At 37.9% G+C, this 24,163-nt stretch overlaps 2 protein-coding genes across 8 annotated transcripts in view; one reads left to right on the top strand and one right to left on the bottom strand.

Moving 5' to 3' along the window:
* AK5 (adenylate kinase 5) overlaps positions 1 to 8,970 on the top strand; it is a 269,511-nt gene extending 260,541 nt beyond the window's left edge. For all 3 annotated transcript variants that reach the window (XM_061411538.1, XM_061411541.1, XM_061411540.1), the window contains one exon: positions 7,645 to 8,970. In XM_061411538.1, coding sequence (XP_061267522.1) covers positions 7,645 to 7,713 — 69 coding nt within the window. In that variant the 3' untranslated portion in view covers positions 7,714 to 8,970. The remainder of the gene's footprint in view (positions 1 to 7,644) is intronic.
* ZZZ3 (zinc finger ZZ-type containing 3) overlaps positions 8,968 to 24,163 on the bottom strand; it is a 123,728-nt gene continuing 108,532 nt past the window's right edge. For all 5 annotated transcript variants that reach the window (XM_061411535.1, XM_061411533.1, XM_061411537.1 and 2 more), the window contains 4 exons: positions 22,843 to 22,995; positions 18,051 to 18,185; positions 15,058 to 15,158; positions 8,968 to 14,768 (listed from right to left, as the gene is read on the bottom strand). In XM_061411535.1, the coding sequence (XP_061267519.1) occupies positions 14,624 to 14,768; positions 15,058 to 15,158; positions 18,051 to 18,185; positions 22,843 to 22,995 (534 nt within the window). In that variant the 3' untranslated portion in view covers positions 8,968 to 14,623. The remainder of the gene's footprint in view (positions 14,769 to 15,057; positions 15,159 to 18,050; positions 18,186 to 22,842; positions 22,996 to 24,163) is intronic.

Below are 24,163 nucleotides of genomic sequence, written 5' to 3'. Positions count from 1 at the left end.
CCAATGTCCAAATGTTGGGTGCTTAGTGCTGGGTATTCAGAGAGGAAAAGAGACGCATGAAACTTTGTACCCACAGCATGGTTGTAAATGTAATAATAGGATTTACAAAATGTTTCAAGTATTTGGAGGCACAGAACTTGGGCCTGGAGAGGCAGATAACAGTTTCAGGAAGAAGAAGACATTTGAGCTGGGTCTAAAGGGAGAGTAGAAGTTAGAGCCAGATGGAAGGGAGGGGACCGAGGCTCTGACGTGAGAAAGAGCCCAGTAATGCTAGTACAGGACGAAGTGCACAAGATGGATTAAAGTGGTGGCAGACTTGACTGAAAAGCAAGGTGAAGGCCCCATTCCTCCCTTATGCAATAAATTTTCTAGAAGGAATTATCCAGTAGAGATATGATCTGGGCCAAGTAGGTAATTTACATTTTCCTAGTATTCTCGTTCACCAAGAAAAAAAGAAGTAGCAAAAAACAAGTCATATTAATTTAACAATATATTTTCTTTAACCTAATATAGCCTAAATATTATCATTTTAACATGTAATCAATATAAAAAATAATATTGAGATGGTTTTACATTCTTTTTTTAATCTCTGTCTTCAAAATCTGGTACTTAAGCCTATCTCAATTCACGTGCTAAATTTTCATCAGAAATACTAGAATGGTATTTGTATTTCATAAAATTTACAATTGAAAAGGTAGATTTCACACACTCAAGTTGTTCAAATATATTTTTAATTTTCCAATAACTGAGTCAAGTATTAGTTTTTAAAGTTAATTTTAATTACAGAACATCAAAAACTTAATTCCTCTGGTGTACTGACCACATTTCAGGTGTTCCGAAGCCACCTGTGGCTGGTAGCTACTGTATCCTGGGTAGTCCTAACTTCTTCAAGGAAGTTTGAACTAAGTCCTGCAAGTAAGGAAGGGAACCACAGAGTCATTTCAAGCAGGGACATGGCTGATCAGATCTGTTTAGAAAGGTCACTTTTAGAAAGGATAGTTTGGTTTTTTTCCATATCTGTGAAAAGATCTGCTAGTCAAATGTAAACTTTGGACAAAATTGGGAGGAAGAGAAGGAAGGAAAGAGAATAGCAAGTTTAAACGGGCAGACTGCTGTTACCCTGGGAAGTCCTGTGAAAAGAGCAGTCATCAACGTGCAGATTATGAATCATCCTTGTATTTTTGTTAAAGCTCGTCCTTAAAGTAAAGGTACATTGTCTTCCTTCTTTCTAAGGCCTTGAGAGTGAGAAGGAATGTGTGACGTGACCAGATCAATGAAGTGGACAACTCCCCAGGGGCAGCCTTTTTCATGATCCTAACTTTGCAAAAGTGCATCTGATGATTGTCCACAGACATGCACAAGTTCTAAGCACCCCTCTCCTCTGGCGATAGGGATCCCTGTGGTTGAACAGAGGACGGGGTGAAAGAGAAAGAAGGTGGCCCACACAATCAGCATAAATCACTCAGTGGCAGCTTGGGTTTGTCCCAGGAGCCCCATGGCGCCAATACATGAAAAATGAAACTCAAGCAATGTTTTGAATAGTGTGGGAAAATTCAGGAAAAACACTCGATCTGGGCAGTGTTTAAAACAGCTGACTATTTTATGGTTCATAAATTCATAGAACTAAAGAAAAAGAGTAGACAAAACGTGCCAATCCCAGGGTGATATAACTACTTTCCTAATTTATGATCTGTTCCGCTGACAGCTGAGCAGAAATATTATCTCTGATTAGTTTTCCTTTGAGAAGTCAGGTGAAACCTCAGAAATTTAATCATAGCTCCTATTCGCTGGCCTTTAGTTTTCTTGTTTAAAAATTCTTTTGTATATTGGTCACTTAACTGCAGGACTTTATATCAAGTCTCATAACAAGAAGGGTAATAAGTTCTCCAAGCAAATCCACTTACCTGGTTTTCAATTAAATTAAAGATATGAAAACCTCGTACATTCCGACTCAGCTGATTTAGAACTGGAGCTCCTTTGGGGTAAGATCATGGGGTTTACTTTCACTCTTCCTGGGTAAAGAAGGTTGCTGTACATTGATATTATCAGCATTGATGACATGTTGAAAACTGACTGTAAGTGGGAGGACACCATATTTTTGAGTTTGCACAATTGCCGAGGAAGCTCTCTTCACACTGAACAGTTAGTGTGCCGTTTACACAGGATTCTCATCTGTTCACTAAAGACTTAACACTAGTGCCTTGTGAGCTAGTTTAAATTTGCTGAAGTTGTGAGCACCAAGAATAGTTCCTGTTGCTTAGAAAGCACTTAGGAGGTTGGTTCTTTTCCATTTCCTATGAGTTCCACAGTTACATATGAAAATACAAAAGCCACTGGTTGTTCTCTTAAAATATTCCCCTTGTGGGTATTAGATGAGATTAAGGAAATGTCCAGGTAATTGCTCAAGAACTGGAGGACAGATTTGGAGAGTAGACAGAAGGCTTTCGTCCCACTCTGTTACTTGGGCTCTCTTTCGCTCCATAAAAGTCCAACCCATTCTTTTCCCAACATGCTCATGCCCACATGCACACACACACACACACACACACACGTGTGTGTGTGTGCATCTCATTGGCTCTAAAATTCTATTCTCAGAGTTTTGCTTCTGGGGCCTAATGAGGGTCTCAGATTAGTTTCATAGATTTCCTACTCACTGGAGTCAAAGGCTGCTTTCTCCATCTAGAAAGCCTGATTATTTGATTTTGTCTTGAAATCTCCTCACGTCCTTGGGCTCCACAGAGGCACACACCACAGCACGTGACTCTGGATGGCAATGAGTAGCTTTCTTTTCTTTAATTAAATAAATAAATCCCTGGATTTAAGCCACAAAGCAAAATGAAGAAGGGAGGTATTGGATGAAAATAGAAACGGGAAATGGTCCAGTTAAAGCTCCAGGGCATGACTCACTCCTGCAGCCCAGCTCGCAGCTCCCCCCAAACATCAGCCTTGGCCTGACTGACACGATCCCATTGAAATGCCTTCCTCCCCCAAGTCCCCTCCATTGGAAAATATCAAGTGTCGCCCTTCAGATGCTTGTTCTCATTAGCCCTTGTATCTGAAACGAAGTTGCCCAGTTTTTACAGAGGGGAATCCCATACCATTCTATAAAGTCCAGATTGCGGATCAGAAAATAGACTCCAACAGTGTATTTCTGGCCCTACAACAGCCTGTTTATGTAAAGAAAGGGAAGAAGGAATGGGAAAATGAGGGTACTTTTTCTTTTTTCTTTAACCTTTATTGAAATATAGTTGACTTACGATGTGTTAGTTTCAGGTGTACAGCAAAGTGATTCCATTATACATATATATTTATACATACTTCTTAAGATTCTTTTCCATTATAGGTTATTACAAGATATTGAGTACAGCTCCTGTGCTTCCCTGGTAGCTCAGTGGTGAAGTATCTGCCTGCAATACAGGGTACACGGGTTCGATCCCTGGGTTGGCAATGTCCCCTGGAGAAGGAACCCACTCAAGTATATTTGCCTGAGAAATCCCATGAACAAAGGAGCCTGGGGGCCCAGGAGGTCACCAGAGTCAGACACAACTTAGCGACTATACCACCGCCACGACCACCACCCTGTGCTATACAGCAGGTCCTTGTTGTTGATCGATTTTACATAAGGTAGTCTGAAAAGTGAAAAGTGTTAGTTGCTCAGTCATGCCTGCCTCTTTTTCAGCCCCATGCACTGTAGCCCGCCAGGCTCCTCTGTCCTTAGAATTCTCCAGGCAAGTACTGGAGTGGGTAGCCATTCCCTTCTCCAGAATATCTTCCCGACCCAGGGATTGAACCTGGGTCTCCTGCATTGCAGATTCTTTACTGTCTGAGCCACCAGGGAGTCACCCAGTAGTATGTATATTTTAATTTCAAACTCCTAATTTATCCCTCCCCAATGCCTTTTCCCTTTGGTAACCATAAATTTGTTTTCTATGTCTATTAGTCTTTTTCTGGTTAGTAAATAAGTTCATTTGTCATTATTTTTAGATTCCACAAATAAGCAATACCATACGGTATTTGTCTTTTTCTGACTTACTTCACTTATTGTGACAATCTCTAGGTCCAACCAGGTTGCTGCAAGTGCCATTATTTCATTCTTTTTGATGGCCAAATAATATTCCATTGTATCTATGTACCACATCTTCTTTATCCATTCATCTGTCGATGGACCTTTAAGTTGCCTCCATGTCATAACTATTGTAAATAGTGCTATGAACACTACAGTGCATGTATTCTTTTGAATAATAGTTTTCTCCAAACATATGCCTAGGAGTGAGATCATTGGAGAGGATCCAGTGGAGAGGTGGAAAGTGTCACTTGGAGAGGACACTTTCTTTCATTCAACTTCTCTTTCCTTTGCCTACCTCTCTAGAGTCAAGCTCTGAGGGTACAAATGCTGAGTGATGGCCCTGTCATCAAAGAGCTGGCTGTGTAGATATTTGGGATAGTGGTAGGTTATATCTGGCCAAGAAGTAAAAAGTTGAACATCACAGTGAACTGCAACCACTTGAAAATGTTGAAAGAGCCATTATTTCATTACGATGACAAGTAGGGAAAGTTAACACTAGAAAGAAATGTTGTTATAATGAACAAATGTGTTTTCATCAGTCTAGAAGAAATTCTGGTTAACAGTCAACCAAATTATATGACTTTGACACTGCCATTATACCAAATTAGCAGGTTATCAATCAACAAAAAAATGGAGGAAAAAAGAGAGGATGTAATCAGTGTTCTTTTAAAAGAAATATTTTGTACGAATAACTTATCAGTGTTAGGAAACATGATGCGTATTAGATAGGAGACAAGAAGTGGGAAACATAAGCGTGAGTTTCTTTTGGAAGGAAGAAAAATTTAGAAAAGCATGTAAGGTTACAAGTGCTGGGAAGCACTGGTTAGAAAAGAGTGGGTTGGAAGAGGGAAATGTTACAGGACTAGTTAGTAGAAATAGGGGACGTGTTAGGTCAGTTAAATGCAACTAGAGTTCAACAAGACATTATGGAGAACAGATAAAGAGGAAACTGCAAAATATAGTTAGGGTAACTATAACTAGTTAGGGTTTGTCCAAATGAAGCAGAGGCTGTAACCAAACCGAAAAGCCCTCTACAGGCATCCCTGGGTTAGATAATTATAATGAGAAAGCCTACATGCAAATAAAGTAGAAGGTGACTTGGGGGTCAATCCGTAATTAGCTGCTTCTTCTGGAGGAGATTGGAGTGAACTTTGGGAAGTGTTTGTGCCAGGTACAAAGCATTGGAAACAAGGAGAGAAAACTTACAAGGATGTACTGAAAGGTTGTAGAGTCTCTGCTCAGGGAACTTCCTGGGGAACAGAGACCTGATACCTCTTACACTGATACAGTCACAGATCATGTAAATAATAAGCCTGTGCTATGGATTTACCTCTGCTCACCCACCCTCCGTGAGAGGAGGTGAGGAAAGTGAATTTACAGTCTCTTTTTCTCTTCCCTCCTCCCAGTATTTGAAAAGGTGTGTTAGAGGACTGCTCAGCAGGACAACAAGCAGTGGCAGGGACAAAGTGCGGATGAACCTTGAAAACATGCTTAGTGAAAGAAAAATCACAAAAGACTGCGTATTATGTGATTCCATTTATATAAAATGTCCAAACAGGCAAATCTATGGAGATACAAGCTCATCCCAACCTATTCTTCTAGCCTCCCCACTTCCTTTGAAACTAGTTTGCACAAAGAATGTAGACAGGACCAATCATCTAGTGTTTCTCAAAGTGTGGGCCAAGATGACCCACATCAAGATCATTGGGAGAACTTATGAAATATGCAGATTAGAAGGCCAGCCCAAACTCACCAAATGAAAACCTCTGGAGATGAAGTCTGAAGAAGCTCACTGCCCCAACCCTTCTGTGAGTCTCATTCCAATCACCAGGCTTCTACTTTCTATGGACACTACGTGTGCAGTGGGACAAACCTCAGCAATTGGCACGATTTTAGGGAATTTTGAAAGGAAGGGATAGTAGTGCCTTCATGCCCAGAAAATCAGCTCCCCTCTGCTTCCTCTGTAGCTGGCTCCTTGTCCCGGTGTATCAAGTCTCCAAGAGGACTCTGCCTTAGCATCTAGCACCCCTGCAAGTTGAGGTCCCAGCTTTTGCTTTCTCCGCACTCATCCCTCTTATCCCCCAACTTCTGCCCTATTCATACCCTGCCCCAAACACTCCAGAACACTCAGAAGTCTCATTTTAACTAACTTGAGTCTTTCCATGACCTTTAACAATAATTTGTTTACCTCAATAGGCTCCTAGTCTTTGCTGTTGTTGTTAGGCCAGTTTTAGGTTCACCGCAAAATCGAGCACTAACAACAACAGCAAAGACTAGGAGCCTATTGAGGTAAACAAATTATTGTTAAAGGTCATGGAAAGACTTGAGTATATACTCCCTGGCCCCAAACACACACAACCTCTCCCACTATCAACATCCTACACAGAATTCCCTGGAGGTTCTAGTAGTCAGGATTCCAAGTTTTCACTGCCATGGTCCAGGTTGAATCCTTAGTCAGGGAACTGAGATCCTGCAAGCCACAAGGCACAACCAGAAAAACAACCCCCCACCCCGACCCCCACTAAACATCCCACACAGGAGCAGCACATACAGTATAACTGATGAACTTATATCAACACATCATCACCACTCAACAGAATTGATATTATGGGCTCACTTTTATTTGGCTGCACAGGGTCTTAGTTGCAGCATGCAAGATCTTCGTTGCAGCATGCAGACAGTTAGGTGTGGCATGCAGGATCTAGTTTTCTGACCACGGATAAAAGCTGGGCCCCTGCACTGACAGCACGGAGTCTTTAGCCACTGAACCACCATGGGAGTCCCAGGGTTCACTCTTGGCATGGCATGTTCTATGGGTTTTGACAAAGGTATAGCAGCATGGATCCATGGTTACAGTACCACACAGAATAGTTTCACTACCATAAAAACCATGTGTTCCACTTACTCATTCCTCTCTCCCCCCAACTCAATATTTTTACTATGTCTCCATAGTTTTGTCATTTTTCCGTTGTTATATTGTATGCAGCCTTTTGAGATTGGCTTCTTTCATTTAGTAATATGTATTTACATTTCCTCCATGTCTTTTCATGGTTTGACAGTCCATTTCCTTTGAGCTCTAAATAATATCCCATTGTTTGGATGCACCACAGTTTATTTATCCACTCACCTAACTAAGGACATCTCTGTTGCTTCCAACTTTTTGCAATCATGAATAAAGCTCCTATAACCCTGTGTGCAGGTTTTTGTGTGGGCTCATTTGCCTAAGTACCAAGGAGCACAAACTGTTGGATCATATGCTAAGAATGCTTAATTTGTAAGAAATGGACAAATGGTTTTCCCAAGTGGCTGTACATTTTGCATTCCCGTCATTCCTGTGCCTCCCCACCCTCACCAGCATTTGATGTTTTAGACTTTGCCCATTCAAATAGTTGTGTAGTGGTATCTCATTATGTTAATTAGGCACCTAGTTTTTAAACAACTACTCTTTTCTCCATGGCTTTGGAGTCCTGTGTTTTAAACTTTTGCACTGCAACTTATAAGCAGGTCATCTTTATTACTAAAAATGGTCTTATTTATAAACATTTCTTACAAACTTTCTCTTTCTTCCTTTTACACAGATAAATGCAGAGGGCACACCAGAAGAAGTTTTTCTTCAACTCTGCATAGCTATTGACTCTATTTTCTGAAGGCAAAAATGCATGTATGTTGACAGTGGAACAGAGAAAAATATTAAAAGGTTCATCGCTTAACACAGTATGTTTCAATTTAAACCTTCTGTGTGTCCCCCCGCCTCAAAATCCTGACATTGCTGTTTGCTTCCCAGCTTGACCTGAGAGGTGTGTGGAAATCATGCATGGTGTATTTGGTATTATCCAGCCTTTTCTTCCTCAGTCAGACAGCAGTCTGCACTCACAGCACGCACTCTTTTCTGTCACCTCAGAGCTAAATTAGTCTGTGAACAGCAGTGCAGTGCCCGTCGGTGTCAGTTGTGCCTTCAGGACTAATCATTTGATTCTACTCTTCTCAGAGAGGGAGGAGTTAGCGTCCTTAACGCCACATCACATCTCCCTTCCTCTCTTCAAGATTCGTTACTGAACTGAAGGCCCTTAATATGGGGGGCAAGCTGGGGCATCGCCCTCTGGAAGCTGTTTCCTCAAAGTCTCATCCAGCTCAGAAGCACAGAGATTGGGTTAACAAGTGAACACCAACTGTTCCTAAGAAATTTGATTAAATTTCTAAAAATGTTATAAAAGCTTTTTAAAATTTGAAAGTGTATAGCTTTTTCCAAGATAGCAAAATCTAGACTAGTCACCGATAACATTTCTCTATTCATTTCTATAAAACTGGCTACTTGGAATACTGTCATATTGGCTAAGAGAACAAATTGGATAAACTGTCTAACCTAGACTCTTCTATAAAACAGTTGGTGCATCTGGGGAATTATAATACCAATAACCACACAGAATTTAAAAGCAGGAGGTGATTTGTTATTGCATTCACTGGGCTAACATCAACTTGTGTCACCTGTGTAGTTACCAAGCGAGTAAGAAATGTAATAACAAAACTGACGTGGGAGGAAGGGGCATGTCAGTACACAATGTTTATCAGAGTTTAATGCTGTATTTGTTCCATAAAGGCCCTTTACAGAGGTTTGCAAGCCTTATATCCATATGTAAAATTGTGTTTCCTCAAATCAAACCAGTGAAGTTTGGGTTCTCTTTTGTGCTACCAGCTGCCAAGTCAGAGTTTCTTATATATTCTACTGGAATAATTGCATTTAGTCACTACAAAATACCACAGTTTCAATTTGCATGATTTTTTTTTTCTTCAATGGTTGTGCAGGATTGAAGGATTCATTTCTGGGACAGATTGTATTTTTTAAATCTTTTTTTTTTTTTCTTGAAATGGATATGTACAAATAAAATAAATGGAACACAGGATAACTCTTTTTCTATTTATTTGTAACTCACATCATTCTGGAAAGCATTTGAAGCCTTATTCCAAACAGAATTTCAAAGGCAAACACAGTAATAGTTGAGATTTATGATATGCTCATATGGTTTTAATTTTGGCCATAGATCAGTTTTGAGCTATTACAGAGAGCACTCTTAGTGTATTCATGATACATGGTAATTTTCATATTTCCTTTTACTCTAGCAGTCATTCTTAAACAGAAATGTCAGTGTTTGCTAAAGAAGAAATTAAATTTCTTTGGTTACAATTATGTCTCTATTAACAAAAAGGGGCATGTTCCTACAGCTCACACAGTTGTCAAATACTTTATTACTACCCCAAGTTGTAACACTCTCTACAGGGGAACACAAGGAGTATTTGAGCAAATTAGAGAGAGAGTTACAGGATGAAAATTATCAGTTGTGCCAGAAAACACAAAATGACTCTTTGTTGAGATTAACATTCTTTAAACACATACCACATATTGGTAAACAGTCCATGCCCACCACAGCTTTGACAGACAGCAGGGCAGCAGACAAGCCCAGCCATGGCTTTTATGGCTGCAGTTGGCTACCCTCTTAAGAAAAAAAAATTAGCAGGGGTAAATGGCTTTGCCCCAAAGAGTATCTAGAGGTACAAATCAAGTCTTCTACAAAACTGCTAAAATAGTCTACTGATTCGAATGGCTTGACATGACATCACTAAAGTCGTACGATTGTATAGTAGGAAAGGACTTTAGAGGTCTCTGCCCCTGGAAGAAGACCTTGTCTGTATGTATAAAATATCAAAACACAAACTCCTTTACAATGATCTACATTCAGAGCCTCACTTGATCTGCCCTTGTAGCCTCTCTCACCCCAACAACTACCACTCTCCTCTTGCTCTTCTGGTTCAAATGACACTGGCCCTCTGTTGCCTGAATAAGCTAAGCTCTCTAATGGGTCAGGATCCCTGGCCATGCTATCCTTCTGCCTCTTCCTCCAGATTATCCACAAGGCTAAATCCCTCACCCCATTTAGGTCTCTGTTCAAACTGACTCTTGTTGTTGAGGTGTTCTATGAGTACTCCTTCTAAATGACAGACTGGTCCTGATAATTCTTTTTTTTTTCAAGCATTATTTTTCTTCACAGCATTTATCTCTGCCTAAAATTATAAAGTATTTTTATTTACTTGTTTACTGTAGATCTTCGGCATTAGAATATAAGCTTCAGAAAAGCAAGGCTCCGTGTCCTCAGTTCTACACATAGCCATCATTATGGAGGGCTAACACTTAAATCCTCTGAACCTTGGTTTTCTCATATGTACAGTGGAGGTCACAATCATAAGTAACCTCACAGAGGTGTTGTGAGGATTAAAGAGGTTAATAATACGTGTAAATCATTTACTAGTTCCTAGTGCTCAATAAAAGGTAGTTCTTTGTCAACATTTATTGAGTGTCTCATTTAAACAACTGAGACTAGGACCCAGAATTTCCATTCTAGTTTCTATTACATCACTCTAAAAACATGGAAGAAAATGGGCTCCCAGAGAGGACCAAAATCTCAGCCATCTAGGTCTGAACCACATCCTCTAGATTAGACAGGATGTAATAATCCTTTAGTCCTCCCAGAGTCCTGCAAAGATCTCCTGAGGCAAATCTTCTAAGGGTCCCACAGACGCACTCGCAGACACTCAGGCATAGGTGATTTTTCTAACTTTCTAGAGAAAAAAATGTAACCAAAACATCAGTCCTATTACCAATAAATATTTATTGAGAATCTACCAAGAGCCAGACCGTAGGTATAAAGGTAGACACGGATGGTCTCTGTCTTCATGGAGCTAAATGTGACACCATGCTCAAAAATCCATTTAATCAGCTACTTGAACTTTAAGGGAAAAGGTTCCCCCCAGGCCACCTCAGGATCATATAAATAGAAGCACATTGTTCATCAAGATATGAAATAAAAACTAACCTTTAGAACCTACATAGAACAATACCTGCATAATCTTGTGGAAAAACCTACTTGTTATCTGGAGACTTTCAAGTCCATTCAATGTACCTAGAATAACAGCGTTCAAACTTTGTTACCCACAGTAAGAAATATAGTAATTTATATAGCATGCCACTCTTATGTTTATAACATAGAATTTTTGCAAAGTATTTATCCTTACTACATGTCATATACTGTTTTTTTCATTTCATAAAAAAATGTTCTTCATACCCCAGTAAATTGTTGTGTTCTGCAATTTAAACAAAAGGGAAAAGGAGAGAAAAATGGACATGGCATACTACTATGCTGAGAGGTACCAAACATGCAGGGAAAACAAACTGTACCTGAGGCAGGAGACCCAAGCCTTTAGTCCCAGCTTTGCCTAAAAAGCCTTATGACCACATTTGCCATCAAATTAGAAGACGTAAATTATGTTTGTTTCCGTACTTCATCACAGGGCAAGCTGAGTGCTTTTTCCCCAGCCACAGATGTGCTTCTCTATTCTGAGCTATAAACCTGGATGCTTGCTCAGATTTATACTCTAGGATGCATAGCGCACCAGAATAAGACAGAAAAGCAACTCCTGCACACCTTCACCTCCAACACCTCAGTGACCCCTGACAAAGGGAATATTCTTGTGCAGGAAATAGGGTAGTGAGGCAGACGCTGACCTGGGAGCAATCTGTCTGGGTTAAAATCTAAGCATCACCACGTTACTAACCATATTGACCTTGGGCAAGTTACTTAACCTCTCTGGCTAGACTTCCTGATATGAAACCAGGATAATAAATGAACCTGCCTCATAAAATTGTAAGGATTAAATCTGTTACTATATGCTTGCTTGGCACATAACAAGCACTCTATCAGTGTTTGCTATTATTCTTAGTGCATATCACACCAAACAAAATTTCCACTGCCTAAACCTGAAAGCAGTGGTTTTAGGTGTCCTTAAAAGTTCTTAAGGGAGATCAACCCTGAATATGCACTGGAAGGACTGATGCTGAAGCCAAAGCTCCAGTATTCTGATCATCTGATGTGAACAGATGACTCACTGGAAAAGTCCCTAATGCTGGGAAAGACTGAAGGCAGAAGAGGGTGTCAGAGGATGAGATGGCTGGACAGCATCAACGATGCAATGAACATGAACTTGGGCAAACTCCAGGAGATGGTGAGGGACAGGGAGGTCTGGCATGCTGCAGTCCATGGAGTTGCAAAGAGTCGGACACGACTGGGCGACTGAACAGCAACAGAAGTTCCTTCAGTTCTTAGCAAATAACTTGAGCATAGTATTTCAGAAAATACAACTGACCTACTGAATACTACTGAATAAGTGATGCTTTAACAAGTAGGTCTATGTTTGTCTCAACGCCAAAGCTTCCATGTAGGAGATGGAAGGCCTACTTGCAAATATGACAGCCCTGCCCATTCCTGCAATCTTCAAATTAAAACAACAATACACATTACCACTAACTACTACCCTTTTAAAGTCATGAGGACTATTTGCTTAGAGCTGAAAAATGCAAAATAAACACATCTTTGCTTAAGCAGAAAAGAATCCTCTTTGTCACTCAAAATTTTCAAAAATCTTTTGCCCTTAAAAAAAAAAATTTAAGTGGGTTTGTTATCACTCTTTCAAAGCATACATGATAGTTTATGGGATTTTTGAATGGCTCTGAATGGTTCTTCAAAATTGATTGGTATTATTCCTATACAAACATAGAAGTTACAGAAGTTACCATCAGTGCCACCTACTATCTTACCACAAGTTGAAGGTAGAGCTTCTGGAATATTCACTTGCAGTTTAACAGCCAAATGCCCAAACTGCTGATTCCCCTCTTCTTCCCCCAACTAATAATTTCAGGGCATAAAGTTTAGTTCAAGTCCATTTCCCTTTTTTCTGATGTGATATATTTTACCAAAATCATCAGTATACTTTAATCAATATATTACTTTTAAAATTCTCATATTTCTATAGTTAAAATTATATTACTTTTCTCAATTAAAAAATTCAGGGTATAATTTCAGTACACTATAATGTATTGAAGAGGACTGGTAAATAATGTCCCCTTGATTTAAAACTGGAAAAAACGAGACTAAAAATTGTGTCAGTATACTTAATTAATCTTAGAATATTTACATTTCCCATTAATCAATAATAATTTCCAGAGAATACAGTGATTTTAAAAAACTACTTATGTAACACATGGGGAGGCTTACTTTCATCAAAAAGAATGAGTAAAAATTTTCAACATAAGTTTAGTTTTCGCATCTGGACATTAATTATTGCCTTTTTTATTTAACCATGGTATGCATTCTTTTTTTAAACCTAGTTTAGTGTCTCAGCAAACACTCTGAGTGAAAACATTACCATCTTTTACAGAGTTTCTCAAGTTTACCCTTTTCCATCATATAGTTCATATTCTTCTTAAAGGACAGGTAAATAAAAAAACCAAAAAAAATTTGTTTTAACACTCATTAAAAAAGAAAATCCAAAATCTAACCAAAGGAAGTCACAACAAGCATTCTATAATATAAACAGACAGTATCCACATAGTTTATTTCTCACAGTTCTCCTGACAAATGAACATTATTCAAGAACATACTGTATACACAGATAAGAAGAAACATACAAAATGTTTTAAATGATGCACAACAAAATCCAGCAGTATAAAAGAATGCATGTGAACTCTTGCTCACTGCACAGACTAAATTTAATCACTTGTTTAAATAGTAATAAAAATACAATCTTTTATGGATCTTGTGCAGACTACAAAAGAGGGAAATTATTATCATATATATGATTTTTATATTAGGCAGTTTTCTTCAATGAGTTGCACTGACAACTCCAAATACAGAGGCAGAAGGCTGTGTATTTTAAAGAAATTAATATTGTGAATTAGAGACTTTACACAGTTACTACCACTGGCACTTTTCACCATAGTTTGTACACATCACATGATCATCTTATATAACATTACATTTAAAAAATATATCTGAGTGACAATTTTATAACATTCACACACCATGAGCTGGTTAAGGAAGCAATGCCACAGCTGCCTCCTGTAGTGCTTCACTGTTGGTAATAAGGACAGTTCATTCTGGTTAAAAGAAATTAGACATCAATATGGTTAAGCAGCTCCAATTTACTAAAGGCCATCAGGGGCCACCACTGGGACAGTGAGTTCTTTTAAAGTGTATATATCCTAGATGCAAACACCATCATTGGTTAAAACTTTGTCTAAAGAAGTCAGTTTCTGTGCTGGAAACTATTTTCACAAAACTGAAAGCTACTAAACTGTTTTAATATAAATACTTTGTCTTCTCATTAGCATATTTATGACCAAGTTCTTTGAAACCTTTGGAATTTACTCTCTCTTTAATATGTGCTCTCGTTTCCGTCTCCCCCATTTAAGATCACCACCTAAAAGGCTTTAAGGTGGTGGTGAGAATTTCACCAGGGAAACCCTTCGCTCACCAGGAATGTTCAGCTGCTGAACAGTGATCTAGTGCCACAACGGTGCAGAGCTGGACTTGACGAGAACACTCAGGAAGCTGTCATGCTGTGAGTGTCATTTCAGGGAAAGCAGAGAATCTTTCCAAACTGTGCACATAATTCACAATGATACCATTGCTATGTGTTGAAGAGGACTAGTGTATGATGTTCTCCTCCATGTCATCTGTTTGCTGGAAAGTAGTTTGGGTCAAGGTAATTATAACTGGTGCCCTGGGACACACAGTAGTCTCTGTCTAAGAATGTCTCTGACCGATAAACAGGTTCTAGTTGGTGATCTTCCTTGTGAATGTCTGTTTCATGAAGGCTGCAATGAAAACATACACAAACACATCATTATATGGTACTGCTTGCATTTTGCTGGAGATATTCTCAAATTTCCTCATGGCTCTTCCTGTTTAAATCCATTAATCAAAATCTCTAATGGAAAGTTACTTGAGATGTGGTATGATTAAGGAAAATTTCTTAATTGTCTAGAACAGCAAAGTTTAATGCATTAAATGTGGTGGTTTTCTAAGTAGTTTAAGAAATCAAACTCACTAGTAGCTGAGAAGCTCTTGTCAAAATTTAAGACCTACAGTGAAGGAAACACTTACCAGTCTGAACAAGAATCACAGAAATCCAAAGACATTTCCGGAGGACAATCCTGGCAATGCCACCGAACACCCTGGATAGGTTCTATGCCACAGTTATCACACTAATAAAGATTCAGAGAGAAAAAGTATTCAGCTAAAATCATCTGCAAACCTGGGCATTTGATTATTAGTAGTTACTTACTTGAAAGGTACCTCAGACCAGTATACAATGACTGTGATTGAGAAGCACTGACGTAATACCATAGTTAAACTATCCAAATATGTTACAGAACTATTTAAAACAGGTTACCATAACTAACATAAATCCAAGTGAACACAAAATTCGCTCTGAACTTTTATCTTACTCAGTCACTTTCCAAAGCCAAGAAGGCTCCTATTAACCAATGCCCACCAAGAAGAAAAGGCAGCTCTTTCTCAGTGTTGTGACATTGTGGGAGCCAAGGTGTGTTCTGTGCAACTTAGAAACCAAAGTAAATGTCATTTCTAGTTTCTCTTATCATCAGGCCAACTAGAGTAGCTGACACACTGGCAAACTAGCCACAGCTGGGTTTTGCAATAGAATTATGAGAAGTAGAGACAGTTTCTTCCTGAAAAGACAAAGTTGTCAATTAGGAAAATCTCTAAGGGGAGAAGCAGGGCCACTGAAAGAGCAAGAGAAGAGAATCACTTAATGCAGTCTGGCTAATGGCCACTCTAGAGGATCAGAGGTACAAGAATTTTGTTTTAAACTTATCAGTCACAGCATACATCAGTGTTTTTATGTATACCACTTTCAGTGAATCTGTAGTTCATGGCCTCAATTTTACTTCCTCCAATCCCACCAAGTATAATCAGTTCTAACACTTACGGTGTTCTCAAACCTGTTAATCCTTCTATTTCCACACCCATCAGTCAAGTTCAGGACATTCTCATCTTTTGTCTAAATAAACCAGGAGAATCTCCCAACCAGTCTGTTGTTAGCCTTTCTTCCTCTTCATTCTCCATATTAAGGCCAGAGTGATCTTTTTCCCCCTCTACTTTTTTTTTTTCCCCAATTACATTAAAAAGCATACAAGAACAAATTATTATTTAAAGATTTTAATACTATAGTCAGAGATTAAGAGTTACCCTCTGTAAACCCACTGCCTTCCTAAGAGTTATATATTTTAAGAAAATAGAATGATCTTTCCTAAATGTAAATTTCATATTACTCTCTGCTTAAACTTCTTCAAAAGTTCTCCAACACATAAGGAGAAAATTTGGCAAAATTTCCAAGGCAACTAAATAGCCTCATACTACTCTCCAGTGTGTACTCTAGTCATATGCAACTATTTCGCTCATTTAACTTCTCTAAATTACTTATGAGATGAAAACAGAATAAGGGAAGGGAGTCTGTTTATCGCTGAATCCCCTAGCACTTAGCAAAGTGCCTGGAATATAATGGGTTAGGGTCAAAATTTTGTGGAATGAATAAATGTATTTCTACCAGACTCACAAAAAACAGCAGAGATAACTGAATCTGAAAGGGGAAAAGAAATTTCTGATCTATTAACAATAGTAACAACCAAAGAAATAGCTCTATAGGTGAATGGATGGATAAAGGAAATGGTGTTCTCTGTCCTCCTCTACACACACATACACACACACACAGGACTATTATTCAGCCATAAGACAGGAAGAAATCTGTCAAAGCCATTTGTGACAACATGAATAAAACCTAAGGACATGATGCTAAATGAATTAAGTCAGACAAAGAAAGACAAATGCTATATGATCTCACTTAAATGGAGAATAAAAAAAGTTGAATTCAAAGAAGCAGAGAGAGAGGAGGTTATTGAGGGTGGGCAGGGGCTGCGGGGCCTGGGGCAGGAGGCAGGGTATGTGTGTCATTGGTCAAAGGGTACAAACTTTCAGTTATGAGTAAGTTCTGCACATCTAATGTATAGCATGGTGTGTGTGTGTCTGTGTGTGTGTGCACAGGTGTGCTCAGTTGTGTCCAACTCTTTGTGACCCTATGGATTGTAGCCCGCCAGGCTCCTCTGTCCATGAGGTTCGTTAGACAAGAATACTGGTGTGGGTTGTATAATTATAAACTGGTAAGTGTACAGAGGAAAAGGGTGGAATGTGAATTTATAACGGAGGGACTATTAAGTGCATGCTCAGTTGTATTCAACTCTGCGACCTTATAGACTACAGCCCACCAGGCTTCTCTTTTCATGGAATTTTCCAGGCAAGAACACTGGAGTGAGTTGCCATTTCCTCCTCCAAGCAATCTTCCTTACCCAGGGATCGAACCCACGTTTCCTACATGGCAGGGGATTCTTTACCACTGCGTCATTGGGGAACCCCTTACAGTATGGTATATATAGTTAATAATATTGCATTGAATACCTGAAATTTGCTATGAGAGCAGATGTTAAGTGTTCTTGTCTCAAAAAAACAAGATAACTATGTGAGGTGAACTTTTTTTTATATCTTAAACTTTTTTATACCTTAAAATACTTACAATTTTTAGTCAGTTATATCTCGGTAAGTTTGAGAATAGCTAGAGAAAAATTTTGCCTTTCATATACTACCTCAAAGTTGCCTACAGCCATACCACCCTGAATGCAGCTGAAAGTGTTAGTCACTCAGTTGTGTCTGGCTCTTTGCAACCCCATGGATTAGGTTACCATTCTGTCCTCCAGGGGATCTTCCCAACCCAGGAACCAAACCTGAGTCTCTGGCACTGTAAGGCAGATTCTTTATCATCTGACTCACCAGGGAACACACCAGATCTCATCTATTACCTCAAAGTATACCTGTATATTTTTCTTCTTTCTACTGAATCATAAATCTCGTGACACCAGTTTAACTGTGACACACTACTTTGTATAAATGAATAGGACAAGAGCTAAACTTACTTTTATCTGTGTGCTTGAAAGTTGTGGAGCTGAAAGCTCTGAAAACCACCTTAAATATCTCTTATCACCCTTTCAAAAATTAAATTAATAGAAAAATTAAGTAGAATTTACCTTGAATCCTACATGCTGCACAAATCCACTTTCAGCTTGAATTTGCTGAAGTTTTTGTTTTTTTAACTTTTTAAACTGTAATAGTTCCTTATATTCAGGTAAATTCCTATACGTGACAGGAATACTTTCTTCATCCTATTGAGGAAAAAAAAAAAAAAAACCAGTTAGCTTGACAATTAAAACAAATTAGTATGAGAAATACTGATAAAGAATATTTTTCTATTGACAAGGTATTTTTCACATTTAAAGAGACCCTCAACATTTTAGGGCTCATAGGAAATCAGTGCTGGTACCAGTAATATTTTAGACTAATACTTCTGGAGGGCTTCTTAATGCAACAGTAATACTAAACTACAGTAGGCAGCTTCATAATGCAAGTACCAGGGAATAAGCATGACTCCCACTTCTGCCGTACCACAGACTAATGCAAACTCAACCCCTTCCCAACAAGTTCATGGAGACCTGAAAGACTCCTTATAATCTATTTCTTCCTGATCTGCAGGAAGCTCCTCTTCGCCAATCTAACAGATTTTTATGCTTCCTCAGGTAAATATGGCGTTTTCTTTAAACAGGCAAAACAATCTCTATTCTGCCTTCTGCTCAGTACTCCAATGATCAAAACAGTACATTTCTCTTAAATGGATGAACTTAAGTTACAAAGATGATTATAAAGAACTGAGTATAAAGAATAGTAAAAACTACACAAATATATAAAGTTGAAGCTGACAGATGAAACACTAACTGCTTGCTATTCTCCCAATTTATTTGTGCTCTGCCACCCAGTATCTATTTCTTTCCTTTGCTATCTCATGACTGATCCCATGGTCACTGATTCCCACAATCCTCCTAAAAAGCACCCCCAATTCATTAATCCCATGTTCCGTCAATTTCCAATCCTGGACCAGACAACCCCTATACCTCACATTCCTCCTGCTTCTCATGTTAAATATTATTAGTACTATGTTTATATTGTATCAAGGAAAATGATGTTTACACAAAGTATAGCATTTGCCCAATTTTTCAAAATTGGCTAAGATGGTAAATTTTATGTTATGGGTATTTGCCACAATTAAAAATAAAAATTCCAAACGCTTCAGTCATTAAAAAAGAAAAATCTTGCCATCTGCAGCATGAGGGATGGACTTGGGGCAATTAAGTGAAATAAGTCACTTATTTGGAGAAAGACAAATACCATGATTTCACTCATGCAGAATACTAAAAAATAAATACATAAACAAAACCAAAAACACACTCCAGTATAGAGAACAGATTGGTGTCCCTCCCATGGAGGGAAAAAGTGGCAGGGGTGGGAAAAATGGGTAGAGGGGATCAAATGTATGGTTATAGATGGAAACTCAATTATTGGTGGTAAGCACGCTATAATATACGTTAGTTGAGTTAAAATGCTGTACACATGAAACACACAATGTTATAAACCAAACAAATATTTTTTTAAATGTTCACCCACAAACAGATTTCCTAGTTATAATCATTTTAAAGTTACTTAAAGGAGAAAAACTATGACTAATTTTAAGTGGGGCTAAAACAGGATACAGATTCTCTCTCTAGCTCTGCTTTTCTGAAAAGAGAAACTGAAATCTATAAATTTTACAGTAGAGGGTTCATAAATAAACATTTAAATAGTTATATTAAAGTAATCAGAATGGTGTGAACTGGTACTCATTTAAAAATAAACAAAATCAAACAAAACTTAAATCAAATTCAACCACCTATACTACATTTTACCAATTTTCTCAAAATGTATTTCTCTTAAACATCCTACCATCACTCCTCACCTAGCTAAATTATATTCTTCCTTTAATGATGACCTTGATATTACTTCCTTGGGTCTTCCTCTTAAATCCTCAATCTACATCAAGTCCCTCTAAAATAATTACAATCACACCTATTTTTGAAACACTTTTGTTCATAACTATGCAAACTGACTTCTAGCAGAGCCTGTTATGTATTAAATATAAGTGAATAGTACTCAACTGAGTAATTATAATATTCACAAAATATAAAATTACACATAAATGTCATATCCTAAGACACAGCAGATAGTAGCTGCTTTTCAAAAGACAATTTAAAAAGCAAAAAAATTAAGAATATAGACATTTTATGGTAGTCTGATACAAAAGTATACAGTCAATATTTGATTAATCTAGAAAAAGAACAAATGAGATTTACTTTTATCTGCTGACTTTTCATTAAAATCTCCTTATCCAGTTACCACATATAATCAAAATATAAGGAAAGATACAAAGCAATCTTTATGTCCTTTAAGTGAGGAATCAGAAGCACATTACTTACTAAGAATTTTAGTATAGTAAAGTAAAAAAATATTAACAGCAATAAAAAGGAATCTCTATGAAGGGAAAATAAAACGAAAAGAATTAACCTAAATTAGCATCCAATGGATGACAACACAAAGAGGAATTAATCCTTGAATATTTAAAAAGTGTGATTTGACGTTATTTCTATAGTAGGATATATCCTAAGGCAAAAAAAGGCCACCCAAAAAACCTGTTTTCAGTATCATATTGTTGATGGTGGTGCTGGTATTAAATTCTGTGACTACTTGTGACCAGTGTGAGACAAAGAAAGTGAGCATTATGTTGTTATCACTAACAACTGGGATTTTTAGCATGGGGGAAAAATGATACATATTAAAGATCAATATAGGTAAGTAAAATTCTCGTAAGTCCTAAGTTGAATTTTAAATAAAAATATTAATTTATTATATCTTTTCATTTGAACAAATATATAACATTTCTCAGTTCTGTCCACTGTACAGGCTTAAGTACAATGATCAATCCAAAAGCAAGTAACATCATAGATTAGGATGTGTGTGTGCTTAGTTGCTAAGTCATGTCCAATTCTTTATGACCCCGTGGACCATAGCCTGCCAGGCTCCTCTGTCCAGGGGATTTCCAGGCAAGAATCCTGAAGTGGGTTGCCATTTCCTTCTCCAGGAGATCTTCCCGACACAGGGATTGAACCTGAGTCTCCTGCATTGCAGGCAGATTCTTTACCACTGAGCCACCAAGAAAATCCATAGACTTTTATTCCATTTTATTGGGACAGAGCCTCCAAATACCATTTCTCAATAAAAGAAAACAGAACTAATTTTAGCTCTGAAGCAGGAAATATATAAGATGAGCTTTTAATTTCCTTGTTCCAGCAGACAGTAAGAAGGCTATAAAAGACAACTAGAATCTTGTCAAATGATCTCAAAATCCAACTTGAATAGGTTACAACCAACCAATGGGCCAACTTGGACACTAATAAAGACAATAATGTCAATGCAATGAATTTGTCAATGCACATAAATATAAGTCCAAAAACTCTTAAGAATACAAAAATTTTAAAACCTTATGAGTCATTTTGGAGGCTACTAGAGACCAAACTCACTATTTTAAAAACAAGAAAATAAAGGGGATGATCAAGCAATTATGCTGCCTTTTTTACATGTACCTTAGGATAATCAAAGGTTTGTCTAGTCAAGGCTATGGTTTTTCCTGTGGTCATGTATGGATGTGAGAGTTGGACTGTGAAGAAGGCTGAGCGCCGAAGAATCGATGCTTTTGAACTGTGGTGTTGGAGAAGACTCTTGAGAGTCCCTTGGACTGCAAGGAGATCCAACCAGTCCATTCTGAAGGAGATCAACCCTGGGATTTCTTTGGAAGGAATGATGCTAAAGCTGAAACTCTAGTACTTTGGCCACCTCATGCGAAGAGTTGACTCACTGGAAAAGACTCTGATTCTGGGAGGGATTGGGGGCATGAGGAAAAGGGGACAACAGAGGATGAGATGGCTGGATGGCATGGACGTGAGTCTCAGTGAACTCCGGGAGTTGGTGATGGACAGGGAAGCCTGGCGTGCTGCGATTCATGGGGTCGCAAAGAGTTGGACACGACTAAGCGACTGATCTGATCTGATCTGATCTAGGATAATCAAATAGTTGATGGCAGGGTTACTTTACAGAATATTCTATCAAATACATGAAGAAAGAATTTTATTATTTTGTAACATCTAATGAGTTAATGGGTCAAAGCAGCAATCAATGGCTGCTATGTCTAAAGAAAGAGACAATCAGACTGATGAAAGTATACACGAAGTAGTCCTGCCCACCCTAACAAAAAACAAATCTGAATCTGATTAATTATCTAGATCTATCAACGTATAGGAGATTCAGAAAACAGAGGAATAGGTTACATGACACCAAGGAGATGCAAACAACAAAAGCTACACTGTGGTAAATTCTCTAAGACAAATAACCCAGGTTTTCAACAAAACAAGTATGGGGGGGCGGGAAGAGGTCTTTTGCAAATTATAATTTGGAAAATGTAAACTAACTGTGTATCTGATTATATAAAGGATTACTTTTTAATAAACATGATAATGACATTTGATAATGTCTGAAAATTGCTGCAAAATAATCCCAGAAAGAAAGTTGGGGTGGGTAGGAAATATAGATAAAAATAAGATTGCCACAAATTGATAACCATTAAAACTGTATAATGGGTGCATGTGGGTTTATTTTTGAATTAGCTTGAAAGTTTCTTCTTAACATTTTTAAAGCCCAATGTAAAACAAGTTTAACTAGTTAATTCAAAAGAAAAGAAAGCAACATTATCTGAAGAATAGGAATAAATAGGAAATCCTGGTGCTCCCATTTTGCATTCTGATCTGTATAATATAAAGACAGATGTGGGGTCGCACAGAGTCGGACACGACTGGGGTGACTCAGCAGCAGCAGCAGGATACAGATACAGTATATATAACTTACTGATGCCTCCTCAACAGCAGTGTTCATATGGCTATGAAAACAGGATCGGTCATCATCTTCATCCATATACACTGGTGGTTCATGGGAAGTCATGAAAGTGGAAGGTTTAAAGAGATGCTTATTAAGGGGGTGTTGTCGTCTGCTTGTTGAAGACTAAGTGAGAAAACAAATTTTTAATTGGGATAGTGGACAATCATTAAAAGAATCAAAAATATAAATGCTATTTCCTGCAAGACTGTCTAATCAAAAGGGTCACACCTCTATCCTTCAGCATACTTTTATGTGGTTGTTTTTTCTGCTACCTGGATTTTTAAAAGCACAACAAGCCTTAAATAAAAACAAACCAAACCAAACAAGCAATTAGAAATATAGGGGGAATATCCACATGGAGTATCGTGGACCACATGCTTGTATTTGTATCACCAACATTTTTCACACTCTTGGCATTCACATGCTGAACTCTTAAAGTCATCTTATAGATAATCAAGGAGGATGAAGTTAGCCAAAGCCAGATATAAAACTATCAAGTAAAATGAAAATCTCCCCAACATGATGAATGTTTGAAAATAGTATCTAATATTGATTGACTGCTTACCCTTCGTCAATGTCACTTAATCCTCAAAACATTCCTATAAAGCAGTTATTATCACCTCTAATTTAAAAGTGAAAAAACAGAGGCACAAGGAGGTGAACTTTTATGTTCAAAGTGCTGCAGCTAGAAAGTAGCAGAACCAAGATTATAAACTAGGTCTATATGGAGCAATGGCCTCACTGTGAACCACTATGCAGACTTCCTGTCTTCACTAACAGCATAGCCACGAAGAATACTTAAGCTACATGGAGAACCATTGTTTCATCTCAAAATTCGAACTCTAACCATGGCTAAGAATCACAACTATGACTGGGCCAGATCTCTACAGTCAAAATGCTTATTAAATTCCCAAAGGAGGAAACACATTTAGGCTTCTTTAGTATTCTTTTTGTTAGCATCATCTCGTTTTAGTGGTGAAAACATGAGGTGTACAACACATCTAAAGGTAACCCAGAAATCAGGACAATTAGATATTAGGTTAAATGCTGGTTGTTAAAGTTCCAACATTCTGAAGTTATAGGATGAATTCTACACACCTAAGATAGACAATGCTACAGTGGGGAGAGAAAAATACAAAATATTTTTAAAATATGAGAAATTAAAACAAGCTTCCAAAGTTTGGAAAAGAATAAAAACATTAAAACATAGAGATGTATAGACAATATACTTAATGTAAAATTATATAAAATAGTCAGCTTCAATAAGGAAGGGTAACAGCATTAGACACAC

Source organism: Bos javanicus, chromosome 3 (genome assembly GCF_032452875.1).
Source record: "Bos javanicus breed banteng chromosome 3, ARS-OSU_banteng_1.0, whole genome shotgun sequence".
Classification (NCBI taxonomy): domain Eukaryota; kingdom Metazoa; phylum Chordata; class Mammalia; order Artiodactyla; family Bovidae; genus Bos; species Bos javanicus.
Note: the sequence above shows the minus strand (reverse complement) of the source record. Positions and strands in the feature narration are given on the sequence as shown.